The sequence below is a fragment of the Siniperca chuatsi genome, linkage group LG2, assembly GCF_020085105.1.
Source record: "Siniperca chuatsi isolate FFG_IHB_CAS linkage group LG2, ASM2008510v1, whole genome shotgun sequence".
NCBI lineage: Eukaryota > Metazoa > Chordata > Actinopteri > Centrarchiformes > Sinipercidae > Siniperca > Siniperca chuatsi.
Genome location: NC_058043.1, coordinates 26,746,462 through 26,768,077, shown reverse-complemented (window position 1 = coordinate 26,768,077; position 21,616 = coordinate 26,746,462). Strand labels below are relative to the sequence as shown.

Below are 21,616 nucleotides of genomic sequence, written 5' to 3'. Positions count from 1 at the left end.
AATGCTCTATGAATTAATTAAGAAAAATCTTCCTTGGTGTAAAAAAAAACAAAAACAGTAAATATCAGTAAAACTGACGATACGTACACGAGTAGCGCAATGGGCGGGACTTACGTTTGAACGTACAGCGGGGAAACAGAGCAGCGATGGAGCAATCATTGTGTTAGCTTATTACGGGTTCTGTCTGATAGAGTCAGTTCAATTCGGTTGAAATGTCATATTCCACACAAGATTAGGGATGCTTGATTTCATTACGAATGACTGCGCAGTAATTTAACGTCTTCGTTTTGTAAGTATGGCGACTGTTGATAGGACAGCTAACGTTAACCAAAGCTAACTAGCTTTAGCGTAAGTTAGCTAAATGTTAACGTTACGAGTGCAGGGCCAGTAACGTGTTTGCTAACATTAATGTTACAGCTTTAGCCAAGCCATATCATTTAACTTGCAAAGACAAACACGGTTAGGAAGAGTATAACACTGTTTGTCCGTCAAGTAATACGGTTTCCTATACTGTTCATAACAGGTTGATCCTTGTGACAGTAATGTTAAGATGCCTATCCGAGCATATTGCACAATTTGCTCCGATTTCTTCGATCACTCCAGAGATGTTGCTGCCATCCACTGCGGACATACTTTCCACTATGAATGGTGATCTCATATAGAAAGTCAAATCTTTAACAACACTCATCATTTCAGACTTCTGATTCTAATTGTTGCCTTTCTCCTCCCTTCTCAGCCTTCTCCAGTGGTTTCAGACAGCCCCCACAAAAACCTGTCCACAATGTAGAAAACAGGTACAGTAACTTACGCTTCCAAACATCACCAAAGTGCTACTAGCCCAGGCTGAACCAACTTGCCAAAAAGAAGGAAAACGTCAACTTAAATACTGTTGTGCTTTGTGTGTAGGTCAGCACCAGACACATTATCAGCAAGCTGTTCTTTGATATTGGTGGAGAGGAGGAGGGCTCAGCTGACCCGGAAAGCTTGCAGGTACCAAACTTAGAGCATCTATTCTAAACAATATATCTGTTGGTTTTGAGGTTTTTACAGAGAAATAGTTTGAAAAGTGGTGAGTCAGTCTTAAAATTTGTAACTCTTATACTCAGACAGATACTACAGATAGCTGTCATTACATCATCTGGATTTGATTTAGAGTGTCATATTGTTTGTTCTCATTGTGTGTGTGTCTTCCTTCCTTAGAATGAGCTTGATAGAATGAAGGCGCTTTTAAACTCTAAAGGTAAGAAACCTAACGATGTTGTGATCCGGTGATGCTTGATTGTTAAAAGTAGGCAGCGCTAGTTTATCATCTGTCTGATCGATTTGTAGAGCGAGACTGGCGGGACCAACAGAAGATGGTGGCCAGTTTGAAGGACACTGTGGACAAGCAGAGGAGAGACCTGGACAGTGTTCGGAAAGAGATTATGGAAAAGGAGATGCTCTGTTCTGCCCTCAGAGTAAGCTGTCTGTTCTCTGTTGTTTAAACCCATTTTCTTTACTGACTCATATTTCATATGTAATGCCTTTTCATATATTTGTGTACTTTTATTTGACTTCTCAAAGAAACAGATGACATATCTGGAGACGCAACAGAATGAAGCTCAGGCTGCCAAGGAGGAGGCCCGTAGACTCAGGACCAGAATGAAAACCTTTGAAAGGTATCTGCAGTCATATAAGTACTGTCATATTTAGGCTTCTAAGTAGGGCCACACTTTATTAATCACAATATTGATTGAAATGTGAGCATGCATTTTCATAAATTAAATTTGGAGTGGGTGATTGGGCAGCTGGAGAAAAAATCTTATTAGTAATTTAGATATATGAGTAAGGAAAAACAGGGGATTCATTGTTCATTTCCCTCAGCTAGAACAGCCAGATAAGTTCAGTAAAGAGACCATTTAAAGGTCCAGTGTGTTTAGGATTTAGTGGCATCTAGTGGTGAAATTGCAGTTTGCAACCATTTGAATACCGCTCACCCTCTCCTTCCAAATGTGTAGGAGAGGAGTCACATGGTGACCTCTTGTGGAAAGAGACCTGCTCCCTTTGTAGATAATAACATCTTATTCTAAGGTAATGAAAACGATTCGCGTTTTCATGTTAAATTATACACTAATGAAAACATACTTACCTCACCTACTATAAATATCATATTCCATTTCTGCCAATTGCTCCTCCTAAATGTTACACTGGACCTTTAAGCTTACATCACAACAATAATAATATAACAATCAGAATTCTTAATATTTATTCCAGTATTGATTTATCAAAATATCCACAAGCTCTGCATAGTGCTGTGTCTTCTTTCACTGTAAAAGAAAAGTCATACTCATGCTGTGCACTAATACTGCTGGTTTGGCCCCAGCCTGGACGTGTTGTTGCAGGGCCAGAGAGCAGAGGTGGAGTCCATGATCACAGATATGGGTATCAGCCAGGCGGCAGTGGAGCAGCTCTCCATCTACTGCATCTCGCTCAAAAAGTAAGGAGCCCGAGAGCTGTTGATCACTAAGTGAGCTTCAGTCCTAATGAATGCAACTTCCGTGTCGTCATTCACTATGCATTTATCTCCTCCCTTCCTTTTTCAGGGAGTATGATAATCTAAAAGGAGGCCTGAAGTCTTCAAATGACATGTGTGAGAAGCTGAAGAGAGAAGTGCTCTCCTCAAACAACAAGGTAACTTTATGTTAGTAAGTCACCACACCCAAAGGAATCAATTCTTGAATGTGGAATTTCTTTTTTAATGTTTTTTTTTTGTGTGTGTGTGTGTCATTTTAGTTACAAAAAGCCTCAATGGAGGTGAATCAGACAAAAGAGGACATGAAGTCTCTGCTGAACGATCTGGCCAATGCTGACAAAGAGATCTCTGTAAGGCAAATCCACCAATCGTGCTTTTATCTTCAATATCAGAGAAATTCATGGTCGTGATTCCTGCATGTCTGTCTGTCCACAGAGTCTGAAGAAGAAAGTGGAGTTTCTTCAGAGGACTCTGAGCACCCCGACACGGACAAATGAAGCTCTCAGTCGGCTTGTCTTTGAAAGGTGCGTCACCCAGCCACTGGACTGAAATCTCCACACGCTTCGACTTGTCTTTCATGGAAACACACTGTGTGTGATTTACTGATGAGGTTTCTCTGCCCATCTTTCAGCCCCGCCCCAATGGAGCTGAAGCAGCCTCGCCTCCACCATCCCGCAGATAGCGAGGACATTGACCTCAACATGACTTATGACATCACTACGCCAGATGATGTGGCCAAGAGACCGACGCAGGTCCCATCCAAGAAGATGCGGCTTGACCCTCCGGCGTAAGTTTAATGTGGCTCATTGTGGGAGTGTGTGTTTTTATCTGCTTTAAAGTGGTTACGGAAGCTGCTGCTGTGTGAGCCATGTGTTCATAATATAGTGTTTTAATATCTGTTTTTTCAAATATTCTCTTTAAATTACGTTTTTGTATGCTAAAGAATTAAGTAGAAGTGCCTGTAAATGTTATGTAAAATGCTTTATTTTTCAGGCCGTCTGTGTCCAAGCACAATGAGAAAAGTTCATCTCTAAGCAAGGTAGGTTTGTAAATGTCACTCAACAACGTCCATTTTCAAATTAGGTGTACTTGTCCCTCAATATTTCTTTCTTACCTCAGGCTCGAGATGAGGAGGGATCCATGGATCCTTTTTTGAGGAACTCCCTCCTCTTCAGAAAGAAGACTTTCGGAAGCATGTTGGACCCTCAGAGGAAGCCTGGCACTGTATGTACAACGCAACCATCTCCTGCGCTTCAGGTCTAATGTTTTAATGTCATTTGTCCTTTTAGTGGTTTGATGAAAGAAAATGTTTCTTGTTTCAGGTGAGAAGTGGTTATGATGGTTTAGGAGGACGTACTAAATTCATCCAACCTGTATCCTTTTTTCTGTCATGTGGAATGTATGTGTCAAACAGGTTTTTCTTGATTTTGAATTACTTGAACATTAATGTTATCATTGATGGAAGAAATACTAGCCCAAATAAATTGCCCATTTATGTTGCAATATTCAACAGAATTTAAAGCTGCACTAATTTATGTAGCAGCTAAAGAGCCAGATATTTTTCTCAGGAGTTTGTAGAGATCAAACCAGATTTTAAATATTGGACTTTAAGTAGATTTGTCAGGTGGCCAGAAACATGACTAAGGGTCATTTGCCATAACAATTGTATAAAGTGATATTATGTAAATGTTTTTGCTGTGTTTTAACCTTGTTTCGCTAGTCCTAATTGGCAAAAAAAAAAAGAATGCAGCTTTAAAAAAAAAAAGCATTTGGATAATATTTGTTTTGGACATTTTGAAGTGTCAGAAAATAGTCATAATTAATAGTGAAAATTCATTACCAAATATTCATATCTGAAAATGATAAAGAATGAAACAACATCAATATAAACTGTATCATTCCTTAACCAAGCACTTCACTCCAGTCTCCTTTATCAGAGATCCGCCCACTGATGAAAGCTAAAAGGAAAAAGGTATCCAGGCCTCCACCCAAGATTGCAACTTGCCTGACTCTGGACAGCTTCCTCGAGTAAATGTTGACCTCTCCTTCCCCCGGACGTGGAGTCAAAGGGCAGGATGCTGTAGCATGTTTGCGCTGCTCTGGCACACAGAACCACCCTGGCAGCGGTTCTGCCACTCAGCACCAAACAGGACTTTCTGATTGAACTTTATTTAAAAACATTAACTGACCTCGTCTTGACAACGGATGCGGAACTTTTGGTGACATCAGCAAAACCTGCTGTACTTATTTTTTGTGTGTTGGCTTGAACTTGTATGTTGGCTTGCCTTTGCTTTGGAGCCTCCTCTTGTTGTTATATGTGTGTGTGTGTGTGTGTGTGTGTGTGAGAGAGACAAACCAACTTATTTGCGGACCATTCGAATGTCCGTGCTCTGTAGTATATCATACACTGCTGCATCTTTTCTCTATACTCCGAAAAATAATCAGTTATTTTTCGCACAGATTTAATATCCTTCTCCTTAAACACCTACATGAGGATATACTGTAGGTATTATAGTTTTAATGGTCTTGCCAGATGTAAACCAACTCAAATAATAAACAAGATTTTTTTTTTATTAAGGTTGTGTGGGGTCTACAAACAATTCCCTCTTGACTGTGCTTTTATTCGCAAACATTTCACTGAGGTGTGCTGTCCTGCAGAGGGCAGTACAAACAGTGCTTTCTCACATGAGGACATGAATCTCACAGCCCTCCTGAATGAACTGTGAGGAAACATGCACCGCACGTGGCGATTGCTGAATCCATTTGTATTGAAAAGGCTGCACCAGTACAGACGGAAATCCTCAAGGAAAAATGTTATTTAAAACGCCTTCGGTAAAACCTGAGTTGTACATTGTGATCAAGTAACAAAACGTACACTGCAAATCATATACTGGCAAGTAAGGGACTGTTGTTAATTTTAGGAGTTACCTCATGTTAAATGAATAATGTTTGCAGAAATGAGAACTTGCAGTGATAGAGGACCTTTATCATGGCACAAAATCAGTCAAATACAACTGATGATGTGAAACTTTCTGACAAGGTTCCCATGCATGAACAATAGCTTGTCTATGATTTTGGCATGTTGCTTTACAGGCTGGCCTTAGAGGAGATTGCTTTATATTTTGGCAAACAATATGGGGAAATGCCACATTGTTTTCCACTGTGGAGAAGTAAAAGTACCAGGTAGAACATAAGTATCCCGTTCACAATTACTTGTATCCTGTTTGCACTGATGAATTTACAGTTTCCACAATGGAAACCAGCTTGTACCATGATAATTGTATACATAATACTAATTTAAATAAAATGCTTTGTAGCATTAGTGATTGGACATTGAATGATTCGGCTGTGAGTGATTATAGTAAAGTGATTCATAATACCTTCCCAGGGGACTGCATCAGAAATAGTAACAGGACATGGTGGTGCATTTTAAAAGCTAGTTCCTTCCAGAGCAATCAAGAAGAAAAAGTCACAACACCCCATACAAACAATATTTCAAAACATTCATGTACACATAAAACACAATCCATGCAGTGCTTTTGGAGCCAGTAAACAATAACGCTTCATTGATCCCACGGGATTCCGCATACATGTACATCTTCCTGTAGGGCAAAGGTAGCCATCTATGCTTAACTTTTTTATTTTTTTTCCTAAACAGCATTTCCCAGGGAAAGTTAAAACTAACAATATCTCCTTGTCAAGTTGAGGTGTATATGGTGGATGTTGTTACAAAAAAAAAAGAAATCTCCCATGTTGCAGTCCATTCAGGACGGCTCAACATTATTCCAGTTCTTGTTTAAGTGTACTAAAAAGTTGTCCATTTTAAGGGTGAGCATTTCTGTTTCCTTTTGTGCTTCATTCCAGAGTTTTCTAAATAAGTAAGATAAAGAAAAAACATCCAGGAACGTCTTTGCTGGTGTTTCAATCCATAGTAAAAGGGGAGAAAAAAACAATCCAGCCAAAACTAAAGGAAATGCTGATTTTTAACTGATCATTAGCCATCACAGTGTGGGCTTGTGACGTTGGGTGATGAAAACATGGACCCAGTTTCCTTTGTTTCACTGTGATCTGTCCGGCTCGATCTTGGACTCTCCGTTCTGTTTGTCGTTGGACTTCTGGGACAGGTGCGTGGACACGGTGGCTGCTTGCACCACGGCTTTGAAGCTGCGCTTTCTCTTCTGGACGTTCTGCTCCGGGTGGAAGATGATGACGTAGACCTTGGGGATATAGAGCATGCCCAGGGACACGGTGGCGCTCAGGCTCATGGACACTGTCAAGGTGGTGGTCTGGATGAACATCTGCAACAGGCACGGCAGGTCAGAAAGATCCCTATACACACACCTACTGAACTAATTATCGATTCAGTTCTGTTCATTTCTTAGAATTCTTTGAGCATCCATCAGAGTGCAATTAATAGTTGATTATATCATATTGCACAGGTTCAAGAATACATTATATGTCATCTCATAGGTTGTCACAATGCAGTGTTTACAATTTTCATGTCAAAGCACAGGAGGCAGTGTTTTTGAATGACTTATGACATGGTATATGTAGTCAGGAAAGGTGGCTCTATTTATGGGCTTTGACCACGTCTAGTCCCCCCTGTTCTTCCTCTTATTGCAAATCCAATGTATAATAATGAGAAGTGACTTCTCCTGAGATCTGCCTCCAATAAATTATGAACTCATTATTCAAGCAAACTGCACAGGCCATAAATAAACCAAGCCATATATGCCATAAATAAGATATATTTGTGCCATAAATAAGTTATAAACTGTACACTATCCTCAGCAGCAGCACATCCTGGTATCTCACAGGCTGATGTCCTTACAGTATAGTTTCTTTTATCATCTCTGTCATGCTTTTTATCGGTTCCTCTCAGTGACCTCTCCAATTCTAAAAGGAGCTGTGGTGATTTATGAGCACAAAGTGGATTGTATTCATGTGCTTGGCCTGAGGCGAGCAGAGAAACTGGCTCAGGAACAGTGAATGATTCTTCCATATGTAAATACAGACATCAAGCAGGTAAATCACCTCCTCCTTCACGTGTTCTTACACATGATGGGAGGATAACTGCCACTATTTCCATGAGCCAAATAAAAGTTAGTGTCTATATTTAGCTCTTTTTCTAAATGATGATTAATTGAATGGGATGGCTGAATTGGGGCCCCTACCGTCCCTCAGCTCATCTGACCTCCTTTCTTTCCTTCTCTCCCTTTTCTTAATTCACTTCATTTCCATTCGGAGGAGGTGAAAAGACTTTGAAAGCACCTCAGGCTTTAATTGTTTCAGCCTGACTGATTCATAATACGGGCTCTCTATTAGTCAAAGCGTATCTCTGTTTTTCAAATATTCCCCCAACAGTCTCGTACTTTGTGACGGCAGAAATAGCCCACAAGCTAAATTAAACTCTCAGTACAGTGGAGGCAGGATGTCCTGTTAGTACAGCAGGAAGCAAATATGATATGACAAGCAACAAACTCAGATTTCACTTTGAACATCTGAAGGGTTCATTTACTCTCTTACTATAAGTGCGTGGAATTATGTATTGTATAATTTTGATTCACCTGATTATTTAAAATACTCCTGTTAATATATAGCATCTACAGTAAAGAGCCTCGCAAAATACTGAAATTAACGTACTGATATTAATTTGATATTTAACTGTACAACAAAATGAGGGACTAAACTTTACAAAAGAATCTATTAACCTATCAATTAATAGATTATACTATAAAGCATATAATTATTTCATTAGTAATTGCAGAATATGTTATTGCAGGGATGAACAAAAAACTTAAACTGAAATAGAATAGAATGGAAAATGAATAGAGGCAGACTGAATGAGAATCATCAATCAGAATTAATTTCTGCCATCTTTTAAGCAATATCACACTATAAAAATACCATTACAAGTAAAAGTCCTGCATTCATGATTTTACTGAAGTATAGATGTACAAAAATGTTAGCGGCAAAATATACTTAAAGTATCGAAAATAAGTAGCACAGTAAGTGTGTTATATTATATTATTGGATAATTATGAAATGGTGTGCCGCGACTAAACATACAACAAAACATAACAGCCACCTCAAACATGACTGTAGAAACAAATGCAGCAAGTATGTGAGAAATAAGCAATCAGGGATGTGATTTTTCCGGATTAATCCGGAATTCCGGATTTTCCGACCTGCACGAAAATGCACCGCTGAGGTGATGAGGCTTCAGCTTCAACCATATTTTGACATACTGTAATTCTAATAGTTTTGGAAATATATCTAGACACATATATGGTTGCGCTTGCAGATTTGCGTATCATAGTTATATCTAGTTACTGATGCAGTAATGTGTAAGCAGCATTTTAATGGTTTGCTGGCTGAGGTGGAGCTAATTTTAACTAGCTTATATACTGTTGGGTAGTTCGGTCTGTAAATACATCATATTTTAGAAGATCATCTTTTGTATGCAAAATCTTGATCATTTCCCTCTGAAATGTAGTGAAGTAGAAGTATCAAGCAGCATAAAATTAAAGTACTCAAGTAAAGTACAAGTAGCCTACCTCCAATCCCAGGAAAAGTGGCCAGTAATGCATATAAAATGTTACATTTCCCACCTTCTCCGTAGACTGCGCTGTGCCAAAGAAGATGGGTACAAAGGCCAACCAGATGATGCAGGTCGTGTACATGGTGAAGCCGATGGGTTTGGCCTCATTGAAGGTCTCAGGAACTCCTCTGCTCTTGATAGCGTACACAGTGCAGGTGATCATCAGTACGATACTGTAGCTCAGACACAAGATGAGGGACAGGTCGGACATGTCGCACTTCAGGACTCCGCGGGCGAACTCTGGGTTTGGGGGCTTCTGCTCCTCGTAGTCGATGATGGTGTGGGGGGGCATCACGCCAAACCAGATGAACACCCCAAGTATCTGCAGAGAAAGGAGCATTAGTTAAAGTACTACAAAGGATATAGGTTATGTGTGTGAACGAAGCAGCCACATGCATACCTGCACTGAGATGAGTATAAAGGTGATAATCAGCTGAGAGGTGGGGCTGATGAATTTCGGGGGCGTGACTGACTTCTTGCCCTGTTCAAAGATGCGGTAGATCCGGTTGGTCTTGGTGAGCATGGCAGAGTAGCTGATGCACATGCCGAGCCCCAGCAGCAGCCTGCGGAAGGCGCACACGGCCACGCTGGGCTCGGCTATCATGAGGAAGGTGATGAAGTAGATGAGGAAGATGCCCGTCAGCAACACGTAGCTGAGCTCTCTGCCGGAGGCCCGAACGATGGGCGTGTCATTGAAGCGGATAAAGGTGGCGATGACTCCTGTGGTGGCCAGGATGCCCAGGATGGCCAGGAAGACGGGGATGATGGCCCAGGGAGAGCTCCACTCCAGCTTGATGATGGGCGTGGGCCGGCAGCCTGTGCGGTTCTTTAAGGGCCTCATGTCGAAGGGGCACATGTCGCAGGAGAACTCATCCAGCAGGTACTGGTAGCCATCGCAGAGCTCACAGTGCCAGCAGCAGGGAACGCCCTTCACCATCTTTTTCCTCTCTCCGGGCTCGCACGGGAAACTGCACACCGATTCGGGGATCTTGCGGTCTCCACCTGACCATTGCATCTCCTCCGACTGGGGTGGATGTACAAACATACAAACACAACTTCAGTTGTATCATACTTGAAGTAAAGTATGCACTGGCTAAGTCTTTGTAAAAGGCTAAAAACTGCTGCTGGGCTGACACTGTTCGGATTGAGCCCGATTTCAGCCACAAATTGGTCGCCCCGGCTCAATTTCCAATTGGGCTGAATTTCTGCCAGATTAGTTATCATTTCACGTGCAGTTTGAGGGGGGTCAGGATGCCTGATTAATTGCCTGAACAGCTCTGGGACGACGGTTGGATTTCTAGAGTGTCCGAAATTTTGGTCGGCTCTCTTGCAGTTTGAACAGTTCCACGATCCGATTTCTCTCATGGCTGCTGACAAAAGATCCGTTATAAATTGCAGTGAGCTTGTTTTGATATTACTGGAGTAGTATTTTACATGTTGTGATATAAAACTGAACTTCACTGCAGAACAGACAGACCAAAGTCTGCTTCTTCCAGCCATCTGCGGCTCCATATTTTTATTTTATTTTTATTACTTTCCGTTCATTGTAGAATTGCACAAAGAAACACTGCGCAAGTTTTGTCAAATTTGTTGAGGACTGGGCGCCCCGGTGGCTCGCCTGGTGGAGCGCACACCCCGTCTGCAAGGCTGAATCCTTGCCGCTGCGGCCCAGGTTTCGGTCCGATCCGCAGCCCAGAGGGGAGTCGTCGTCCCCCCCTCCCACATGCCCTGTCTCTCTTCAGCTGTTCCTATCAAATGAGGGCAAAACAAAGCCCCCAAAATGTTTTTATATAAAATAAAATTTGTTGAGCATGCCGTCATCTTTTTTGAATAAACTTGGATAAAACCAACCGGGGATTCCATGTTTACATTTAGTGTGAGCGACACGTCATGGCCAGTCAATTGATCCATACACAAAAATCGCAGGTTCTGGGAGTGCAGAAAGTGCAATGTGAGGTAACACAACGTAAAAGACTGATAAAAAAATGCAGTGTCTGCCCAGCTATAGAGGAACGACAATCTAAGAGACAAAGGAACATGCAGCTAGTTAGCTTAGCTTAGCATAAAGACTGGAAACAAGGAAACCGCTAGCCTGGCTCTTGCTAATTCCAGGAGGTTCTTGCACCTGGCCAGGAAATGGTGTTTTAACACGGATTAAACAAACAAGACACAATGATTAATTAATGAGAGGTGCTGGTAGGCAGAATTTGTTACCTTTGGACAGAGCCAGGCTAGCTGTTTTATCCAGTTTCCAGTCTTTATGCTAAGCTAAGCTAACTGGCTGCTGGCTCTAGCTACATAGTTATCCTACAGACATGAGAGTGGTATCAATCTTCTCAAAATGTCGAACTATTAGCAGAAGTTGTACCTCAAATGGACCAAAAACAAATATTTACATTGAGTCGGAGGTGGTTTGTCCACTGGCCGATAACCTTGTAGCCAGGGTTGCTGACATTAGACAGTTGGTACTGGAAGATGTCATAACGTCCAGGAGCGTCTCCATTCTCATTGAACATCACTCCAGTTCCTGCGCTGCCTGTTTGATGGAGACAGAGTTTTTATGGCCTGTGCACTATCAAAAAAGAAAAGAAGTGAGTCACAGGGGATGAGGATTTCAAGCTCTCTAAGCTGGAGACATGCACCCCTAAATTTAGTGGCGGGGAAAACACCCACACGCTGTTGAATACAGCTTGCGTTTGCTTTCTTCAGTCTTGTGCGATTATGTGAAAGCTGAGTGCAGGATGCTCTTTAGTGAAGGCTCTCCTCCACGCATACTGTCTTTCAGCACACTCTGCTCTGTTGCCCTAACGTGATTGAATGTTCTTCTCAGGTCCCTGCAGGCGCTCAGTCAGAAAATCTTCCATACCAGCCAAGGTCATCCAGCAAGAGGAGAGCAGTAAATAGGATGCTTTCAAAGAACACTTTTTTTTTTCTTTTTCCAAACTGTGACTTTTTTATAAAAGACGAGCATGAAAAGCGGGAGCGTTGTGTATAGGGAAGAGCAAGGAGGCAGCCCTAGGGGGGGACATGCTTTAAAGAAATGTGCTGTATTCTGTAGCTAGGTACATTAGCAGAAACATCTCAAGGCTTCCGTCTTCAAGCTGACCTCCCTTTTACTGTTTTATTTGTTAAATTTTCTTCTTTTCAAACTTTCTGCAGTGATGGAGAGCAGCAGTGGAAAAGCAACGGTTTTGCCAGCACAAATCTCCTATCACTTAGGGTTTCTTGTCCAGTTTGATTTTTTAAAAAAAAAAGAAAGTTTTTTAAAATCTAAATCATCACACATTGCATGAGAAAGGAGAAAAAACACATATTGAAAGTCAAAAGCTCACCATTGAAGTTGACAGAGTGAATGTATTGGAGGAGCATCCGTCCTTCCACAGGGTCCATCCTCTCGCAGACACCCATGGAGCCAGGACACAGGTCCAGGTGCATGCTGTGTAAGGCGTGGGCCATGGCGTACACAGCATCAATCACAAACTGCACCTTGCCCTCCTGTTCGTACTGAGAGTCTCGACTGATTCTTTCCTCACCTGACAGACAAAACTGCTTACAAACACAGAACCACGATATATTTAAACAAGGACTTCCCTGTACATTAAACTATAGCCTGCTTACCTGTACATTTTCTTCTACCAAGTTCATACTTTATGCCAGGGCGGGTTAGTTTGCACTTAAAGTCGTCCTCCCAGAATTCTGCAAACCAGATGTTTCTTCTGTTGTTTTCTAGAGATCTTGAAGTGAAGTACTGGTCGAACCCTGAATCATTTCACAAACCAGACTTAATTTCATGTTTCATGAAAATATCACGCATGCTTTGAGACCACCGGACTCAGACTGATATCAGTATCATATTGCGCTAAAATCAGCCAATCGCCATTGAATTTTTGCACAATTAAATATTAGCAGACTTATCAAACATTAATTTCCTTTATTTGTTGCATTGTTATTAGATCGATCAACAGCATATGTCATAGGCTATTGTAGATATTCCTATTGCACCCAGTTGGTTAGAGTTATTTTGATTGAATACATTTGCACTACCATCAATAGAGGCTCTTTTGGGCAGGATGGTGACAGCGCCCTCAGCCACATCCTCCTGGTCTTGAATGGGGGAGTTTTTGGCCCCCCAACTGTCAGACCCAACAAACAGGAAGTGGCCTGTCAGGTTGGCCTTTTTGGCAGCCTGCAACACCCGTCTGAAAGAGGACAGATTATACTTCATCACACACTTTCTAATTTACTCCTCTGCTAGTGGCCAAGTGTGATTATCAAACAGGAGACTTGAAAATTCAATATAAAACGGTATTCTTGTGCACATTTTATCATCTGGCTGATTTCCTTTCTCTAATATGATGTGCAGCAGAGCTTGACTCACTTGATGTCGTCCTCGTTGGCAAAGATGATGACCCCACGAGCATTAGAGGTCTCCATAAGTCTCTTGATGATCTTCTCAAACTCCCCTGGTCTGGGCTCTCTGGGAATCTTTATGGACTGTGCAATACACAGCCCCCCTGTGCCAGAGTTATTGGAAATGTGTTGGCATTGCTGTATATCCCTGTTTCTCCCCTCACTGCACAGTAAAATAATTATGTATCATACTTCTAATAATCAATGTCATAACTGAAACCTTAAAAAGTATATTATAGATTACAAAAAGGATGATATAGCAAATAGTGATATTAAATAAAATTAGATATTCATGTTCCCCTTTAGGATGAATGGTGATCCTCTGAATTTTCATCTGGCACCAGCATGAGGTCAAAATTTGAATTTGTCCAATTCCTTGGTTTATGACCAAATACCTTTAAAACTAATAACATGCTAACAGCATGCTAACACGTTAAACTAAGATGGTAAACATGGTTAACATTATACCTGCTTAGCATCAGCATTGTCACTGTGAGGTATGTTAGCCTACTGACGTTAGCATTTAGCTCAAGTACAGCCTCACAGAGCCACTAGCATGGCTGTAGAGTCTTGGTCTTGTTAGTGTCTAGATGAAGAGCATTAGACCTAAGCCAGTATTGAAACTAGGAAATATCTCTAAATGACTAAATAATTCTATGAACCAGTTCTAATAAATTATTACATTGAGTAATAACAATTAATAATAGCCTACAAGACTAAGAGTCTACAGCCACGCTGGCAGCTTTGAGACTTGTGCTAACGTTACTGTGCTAATGTTACCATGCTAACATGCTAACAATGACATGCTGAGGTATAATGTTTACCATGTTCACCATCTTAGTTTAGCGTGTTAGCATGCTAACATTTAGTAATAATTAGCACTAAACACAAATTATTTGCTGGCTGAGGTGGAGCTTACATTGTTTAGATATTTCAGTCCAAACCAATATGGTGGACCAACTGCGCCACTAGCTTGGCTAAAAACAACATGCTGGTATTGCAGTAAACTGTCTAACATTGTCAGTTAATAATATGAAATCTGAACTCTAGTAACATCATTTAAGCATTTAAACCCATATGAGGCGGTGACTTCTGTTCGCCCTGTTAGTTCTTGTTCTTATGTATTAAAGGATTTTTGTTTCCTATTTTAGTCTTTTAATGAGTGAGAACAACACGGCTTCATAAATGAGTAATCCCTTATTGTCACAGCAGTGAATTCACATTCATACAGCCAGATACACAACCTGCTTCTCTGGATATCTGGAGGAAGGCATCGACGCCACTCTCTCCATAGTTGCCCTCAGAGGCCAGCGTGGAGACGTAGTTCCAGCCCATGGCTTTGACTATGTCCACCATGGCCTGGGCCTGGTAGGAGTCAGGAGGCACCACACGGGAGAAGAACTCATAGCGGCTGTTGTCGCTCAGCTCCGGGGCAGTGGAGGCATAGCTGATCTGGGGGATCTGAGACACAAGGATGGGTCAGTGGTGACGAAAGGGTCGGGTCAAGTAGAAAACATGAGCAACGCTGATTATTAGGCCAATATGTGATACCAAAGATAAAAAGAATGACTAGAAGAGGCAGTGAACCACGTCAGAGGATGATGTACCACTTACTCACAGACAAAACCTTAACAGGGTTTAAATGGAGGCCTTCCACATTATTACTGACAAGTCAGAGTGCACTAAAATCCCAAAATTGGACTATCATAGAGAGTGTTCATCTCTTGAACAGACTGTGTTCTCAGTAATTCTCAGAACTGAGGCAACTTCACAGTGTGATCTGCCCAGAGCTGGTCTGTGCTAAGGATATAGCCAACGTCACAGTGAAATACAGATGGTAGGAACCACAGCTGTAAAAGCATTTGTTTGGGGGAAAAATGGATGAGAAGATTAATTTACCGGTGTTCTACTTCTTTAATGACACAGTTAAGGTCGACAGTCTCAACCCTGACCCTGCTAATGCCAGTACCCCAGCATGGCTTAACGTTGGGCCCTCTGGAGGGGAAGAGGAAATAAAGGTAGACACAAGGGGTAGCGAAGGGAGAAGGAGAGAGGAGCGAGAGAACCATTTCACAGATTATCTGGAAGGATTATAGGGGTTTTAGTCAAATTACGATAAGCACAGAGGGAGAGACAGAGATCAAGAGACTAGAAAAAGGCTAGCATTTCTCAGCTGTAAGCCATACAATATATTTAATTCTGATGGCCACAAGCAGCTTCAATTTGTTGCTCTGTGTTAGCCCCGTCAAGATCAAATTTACCGGTCAGCCTCCATGTTACAGACCACATCCTCAACCAGGGGTGAACTTTCTCCAAATAAAAAGTTCTTCCATCACTGTGTTTTGACAAGTCCGTTGAGTGACATATGACATCAGGACATCAGTGTCCCGAGGGGTCTGTGTCGGTGTCAGCGAGGTGATTCAATTGTTTGCATATAAATTTGTAATGAACAAGACAAATAATCCTCTCCAAATTAATCCCATAGAAGCATCTGCACCAATTCACTTTCTAAAATCAATGAGGCGTATCAGTAACCCAAGTATCCACTTACAATCCAGCACTGCTGAAATCTTCTCACTATCAGTAAATGATTGAAATTGGCCAAGATATTCCAGGATCCAAGCCAAGGAAATATGATTGTGGTTTAGCCCCGACCTGATGGTCTGATTTAACTTTAACACTAAATGCTAAACAGAAGTGTGTGCAGGTACAAGATAAATATTTTATGACAAGCATGGATTTTTATGATGCATGTAGAGCATGCATTAGAGAATGATCAAATGTTCATTCAAAGTATAAAATGTGCCCTGAACGGTTCAGGGAAATTAAATAGACAGCTTAAATATTTTGCTTTTTTTTAACTGCATAGTCTGCATTTGCTATGATTCAGATTATGGACAGTGCACTGATGATTCTAAATACATTGTTTTATTATAAATAGACCTACAACTAATAATTATTTTATTATGTTGATATCTAGATTCTCTTTTGACAATTTTTTTTTTGTGTATAAAATGTCAAAATTAGTTTTTTTAAAAATGGCTATTTGCCTGAACAGTGGTTCAAAACTCAAAAAGATATTGATATTGCGATAGGATATTGATGTACAAGAGACAAAAGCAGCAAATCCTCAAATTTAAAGTGCTCGAATAATAATCAGTTAATAATCTGTTGATCGGCTAATCGATTAATCAGATAAACATTTCGGCCCTAAATGGTACTTGAATCCACTGTTGGCTCTGCTGTATATGCTGTTATTTAACAAGCTGAACTGTTGAGTAAAATATAAAACTGATGTGATATATACTTCATAAACTGCAATAGAGATATACTACTGATTATATAAAATGACATACACCTTCAGTTTTCACTTATGTCAAAAAAATATGATAACAGTGTGTGTGGTAGATGCTGAAACATCTCCTGCTCTGGCTAAGAGCAGATGTTTAATGCATAGTGAACATCAGTCTAGAAGCATCTGCAGTCCGGAGAGCAGCACATGCGGACAGTAGGAGGAAACACACCATTTAGCTAAATCTGTTCCACACCGTCCAGGCTACAAGTTGCTGTTATCCCAGAACCAATGTCATCCCGCTGCCCTGATGCTCTATTTTCAGCCCAGGGTCCTGAGCTGCTGAGAGGGGCTTAGTGAAGGTTGGGATCTATAATGTAGTTAACATCTGCCCTGTATGCAAGCTGTCCTTCACTCAACATCCTCACTATAAAGAATGCTGCAACAAGTAGCATCCAGTGCAGGTAGAAATGTCTGATTTCATTATTTATGTAAAACTAATTTGGCCAATTTGACCCAGGCTAGTGTTGATTTTTAGACATTTCTAGCTTTCTGGCAGACTATGTCAGTAAGGCGATCAGACTATGGCATAATGTGAGATTTACACAGATTCAATGCCCCATCACCGCTGTAAGCAGTGTAATCAATTATCAAAGGTAAATCATCCGTTAAAAAAAAACAAAAAAAAACTACAATGAACACATAACACGGATTAGCCTGCGGAAGTCACCCATGACAGTGGATTCACAATCCTGTGAAGTACCTACCATCAATACAGAAACTCGTTCAAATTATTAATTGTTTCAAATGACTTGTGTCAAAATCACATCAGGTTAAATATGTGTTGATTATGTGTCTATACAGCAGCAATAAGGTGATATGTGCAATATTATCAATCCAAGTATCCAATGAGATGATGTTATTAAATGTGAGGAGTATTTTTAATTAGGTTTGTAAAATCCATAACTGAATTGCAGCTAAACTCAACCATGTTCATGCTGTAGAATAAAGACAATAACAGTGAACATTTAATGATGGCCCCATTCATCATCTAAGAGTGGACTTCGTGTGCACCTGTACATCTTAACTAGATCAGCGGTGAGCTAATTTAATAGTACAAACATGAACAAATAGGTTCAGTAAAACAAAAGATAAAAATTCAGCTAGTTTGAGCAATAAGTCTACATCAAAAGCAAAACTGTGTGTGTTTGTGTGTGTTCAGACACATGGGAAGTCCTCTTTCTGAGCACAGCTGGTCACTGATACCACTAAAAGATGTTTAAAACTAAACATGCAAAATATTAGGGATGTATTCCTGATAGTTGTACACTTTTTTGGCACAGTCTCAGCTGACTCTCAGTTTGAAAGTCAATGACTAACTAACTTTTTTGGCTTGTGACCCCTTAAAATGAAGCAATGCTACTTGTGACCCCTAATCACTTATTTAATTTGAAAGAAATTTGAGGCCCGAAGAGGTGAAAGAATCCAGAATATATGTATATTTTAAGAATTATGGCATTTCTGCCTTTATTTTTTGAGAATGGAGAAGACAGGAAACACAGGGAGAGAGAGGAGGGGATGACATTCCTGGTTCCTGGCCGTAATCAAACTGGTAATGTCGCAGTTGTGTGGCACACGTCTTACCTACTCAACCACCAGGACGCCCCAAGTATCCATGTAATTCAAAGAAAAAAACAAAAATGAGAGAAAAGATCATTTTTTAAAACAAAACATAATTTGGTATAACTTTTTCAATATTTCCTATCCCTTTAATCATCTTGGGACCCCTCAGATTTATCTTGGGGCAGAGTGGGGGATCCCAACCCCCACGATGGGAACAGCTGCTTTAACTCATATTCCTCGACTTTCTCCTTTGTGAATAGATTAAAAAAGATAAATCATTAAGGGATAATGGCTTTCACCTTTATCCACCTCGTCAGCTTACTTACTGAAAAGAGGAACTGTCCTAAATAGTTTGACCTTTCAGTGTTTAATGAAGAGAGGTAGTGAAAGAAAACTCACCGAAAACAGTCTGAGCACATTGGCCACCATGATGGACACCGAGCTGCCAGACGCCCCGATCACCCCGACCACCCTCTCTGGTTTGGGGATGATGGGAGGCTCTCCATTTGAGCAGCGCACATCTGAGGTGTCCTTCTGGATGAGGGCCTGGACAAAGGTGAGCGACTGCTCCAGGGCGTAGGTGTCTCTGGAGCAGGTGTCCAGGATCCGGGCCCCCAGAGTGATGTTAGGCAGCAGGTCCGGGTCGCTGTTGATCTGGTCCAAGGCGTACAGCATGGCCTCCAAACGATGGATCCCCTTCTCTCTCTTGACCTCCCCGCAGGGCACCCCGGCGGGTCCCCGAGAGTGTACAGGGAACAGCCCGCCCAAGGTGATGTCGCCCTCGATTTTGATGGACTGGGGCTGGGTGCCCTGCTGGGCCCACGAGCCCGGGCTGATACCCACCAGCAGCACCCACATCAGCTGAAGCCATGTTTGGTATCTGGATGGTGAACGGAGCCAGCAGCACTGATGGGACGAGCGAGCCTCTGATGTCATGGTGATGACCAGAGGTACTGACAGCACCTGGCCACTCCCTCTACCTTTGACACCTGAGGGCAGTCAGAGAGGGGGCTTTAAGGTCTGACTGTCATCTCATCATAATTACTGTATGTATAATTTCCATAGTCTCAGTCTTCTTTCCGAGAAAAAGAAGGCTACAAACTGTCGTATACCTACTTGGATTTTTGTGTCTCCAATATTCCTCTTAAGTTTACCCTTCAGTTTTACAGCTGGATAAATCAGTTATTTTTTTCCCCACAATGTGGAACCGCATCACTTTATATTCTGTGTTTTTGTTTGGTTTGTCACATCAGTGAAGCTATGTCACTGTAAAATATTCAAATACAACACGCGATTTTAAATGGTTACAACATAAAAAGGAAAATTCTAGATGCGTTTTGGATCATTTTATTCACATTTCCTTATAATTTTGCATGACAGGTTTGGTATCCGGAGAGACTTGGGATCTTGTGTGCCTGTATGCACAACATGGCATTATAATTGTAGACCTGCCAATGGATCTGTGTTGTTGAGGAGGTAAAATGATACCCTTATCAGGTAACATCAGTATGAGGTAGACACATTTTCTGACATATTCTGACATGAAGCTGCAATCTGTTTTGGTGCATTAGATCCAAACTGAGAAAATATATGAAAAAACTAAATAGCTGTATATGTATACACCATATAACGCTGTAGCTGAGGAGCAGATTTCAGACAGCATGCAGGATGACACAGAGTGAATATTGAAAGCTTTTATCACGGAGAGCTGAGAGTCGATGATGGAAAACACCATAAATTTTGCAAAACCGAAACCATCAGCTGAAGCTTCACAGCATTTCATGCTCCAAAAGTTGGAGCAGGTTAATTATATCTGCATGAGGATTATTGACAAAATCCACAGCAAACAATTGAGCTAAAAGATCACACAGTAAAAATTACATTATTAAAAGTGTAAATATATTTTATGTTTCCAGGCAGAATTTGGACAGTAAAAAATATTTATTATGGGCTAACTTAATTTAGTTAAAATCCAAATGTCTAATATGAATTAAAACTAAATAATACGTTTGCATGCTTAGGTTTACTCTTTCAAATTGCAATACATACCCATATTCATATTCGTATTTATGCTGCCAAGTCTTTCTATTTTTACGTACTGCGCTTGTGAAGTTGGATTCATAGAACTTAGCTGAAAAGATTCTCAAAATCAATAAAAGCATAATGAGAATGTGCAGAAATCTAAGCTGCTTAAATCACACAACTGTTGCAGACAATTTTCTCTTTCTCTCTTTTGAAAATACCATTACAGGCAAGTAGAGACATTTCTTCATGTAAAGGCACTTCTTACCTGCCCATTCTTCATTGACCAGTCTTCATTTTATCCATCACATGAGCTCTTCCAAACAGGCCTCCATCCATGGTCCGAAATGTGATTATATTTATCTAGAGGCAAGGCTCTCCTTTCCTCACCAAGAGTAAATCCTCTATCATCTCAGACAGCTGCCGTGCACTCTCAAAAATAACCAGAACACACTGCAAACAATGGTCTAAAAAAGAAGTAGTTGTGATTTATAAAGACAAAATGAAAACACTGACTTTTGAGGCTTCAGGATATAGTATCATGGCAGAATCAGGGAAAAGTGGAGGAAAAGCGCAACCTTACAGCAGTGGGATTCTACAAATCACTGCCAAATCCTTTAAAAGCTCTCTCTTTCTCTCTCTCTCTCTCTCTCTCTCTCTCTCTCTCGTTCTTTTTCCTCTGCGTGCAGCTCTGTCCAGGCACTCCCCCCCCCCTCTCTGTTGAACCCTCTCCTCGCTCGTTCTCTCAGCACACTAATGGCCGCAGATTGGGATTATCATGCAGGCGTCTGTGAAGAAAGCACTAGGTGGACTAGCCCATTTCTTTTTTCTTTTTTTCATACAGCTGAACCAAATGCAGAACCCCACCCCCCCACCCCCACCATGATGGAACTCTGTCACTTTGAGAGATTAAATGAGCAGCGATTTGATTCATACTCTCTCACACACTAACATGCCACACACATGCACACACACACACACACACTGTCTTCACACACCTGTCAACACTGGCACATTAGAGGAGAATATCAGAGCACAAAATAGGTTTCTGCACCACAGAATGCAGCTGGATTCGATTTATTATTGATTTGAGTCGATGCTCAAGGAAAAGCAGCCCCCTGGATCAGTTTGCAGCTCATCATTTGACAATTAGATG

The 21,616-nt window shown here is 41.1% G+C and overlaps 2 protein-coding genes across 3 annotated transcripts; one reads left to right on the top strand and one right to left on the bottom strand.

Moving 5' to 3' along the window:
- Window positions 1–49: 49 nt before the first annotated feature.
- LOC122888098 (TRAF-interacting protein) lies at window positions 50–5,843 on the top strand. 2 transcript variants are annotated; one of them, XM_044222090.1, is made up of 16 exons: window positions 50–162; window positions 524–648; window positions 737–794; window positions 907–990; window positions 1,201–1,240; window positions 1,330–1,457; window positions 1,564–1,658; window positions 2,363–2,476; window positions 2,583–2,670; window positions 2,773–2,862; window positions 2,948–3,036; window positions 3,144–3,299; window positions 3,506–3,551; window positions 3,632–3,736; window positions 3,835–3,885; window positions 4,437–5,843. In XM_044222090.1, the coding sequence occupies exons 2-16, from the start codon at window positions 551–553 to the stop codon at window positions 4,542–4,544; spliced, it is 1,350 nt and encodes a 449-aa protein (XP_044078025.1). In that variant the 5' UTR covers window positions 50–162; window positions 524–550; the 3' UTR covers window positions 4,545–5,843. The 2 variants fall into 2 exon arrangements, with proteins under 2 accessions (XP_044078025.1, XP_044078016.1); XM_044222081.1 differs by having other exon boundaries at window positions 108–289.
- On the bottom strand, window positions 5,066–21,256 carry grm6b (glutamate receptor, metabotropic 6b). Its single transcript, XM_044222001.1, has 11 exons — window positions 20,729–21,256; window positions 18,838–19,427; window positions 14,768–14,984; window positions 13,492–13,627; window positions 13,158–13,312; window positions 12,732–12,872; window positions 12,446–12,646; window positions 11,510–11,649; window positions 9,514–10,137; window positions 9,124–9,435; window positions 5,066–6,810 (listed from the first exon to the last, which is right to left on the bottom strand). Exons 2-11 carry the CDS (start codon window positions 19,372–19,374, stop codon window positions 6,571–6,573), a joined length of 2,703 nt encoding a protein of 900 aa, XP_044077936.1. The 5' UTR covers window positions 19,375–19,427; window positions 20,729–21,256; the 3' UTR covers window positions 5,066–6,570.
- Between the last annotated feature and the right edge of the window lie 360 nt (window positions 21,257–21,616).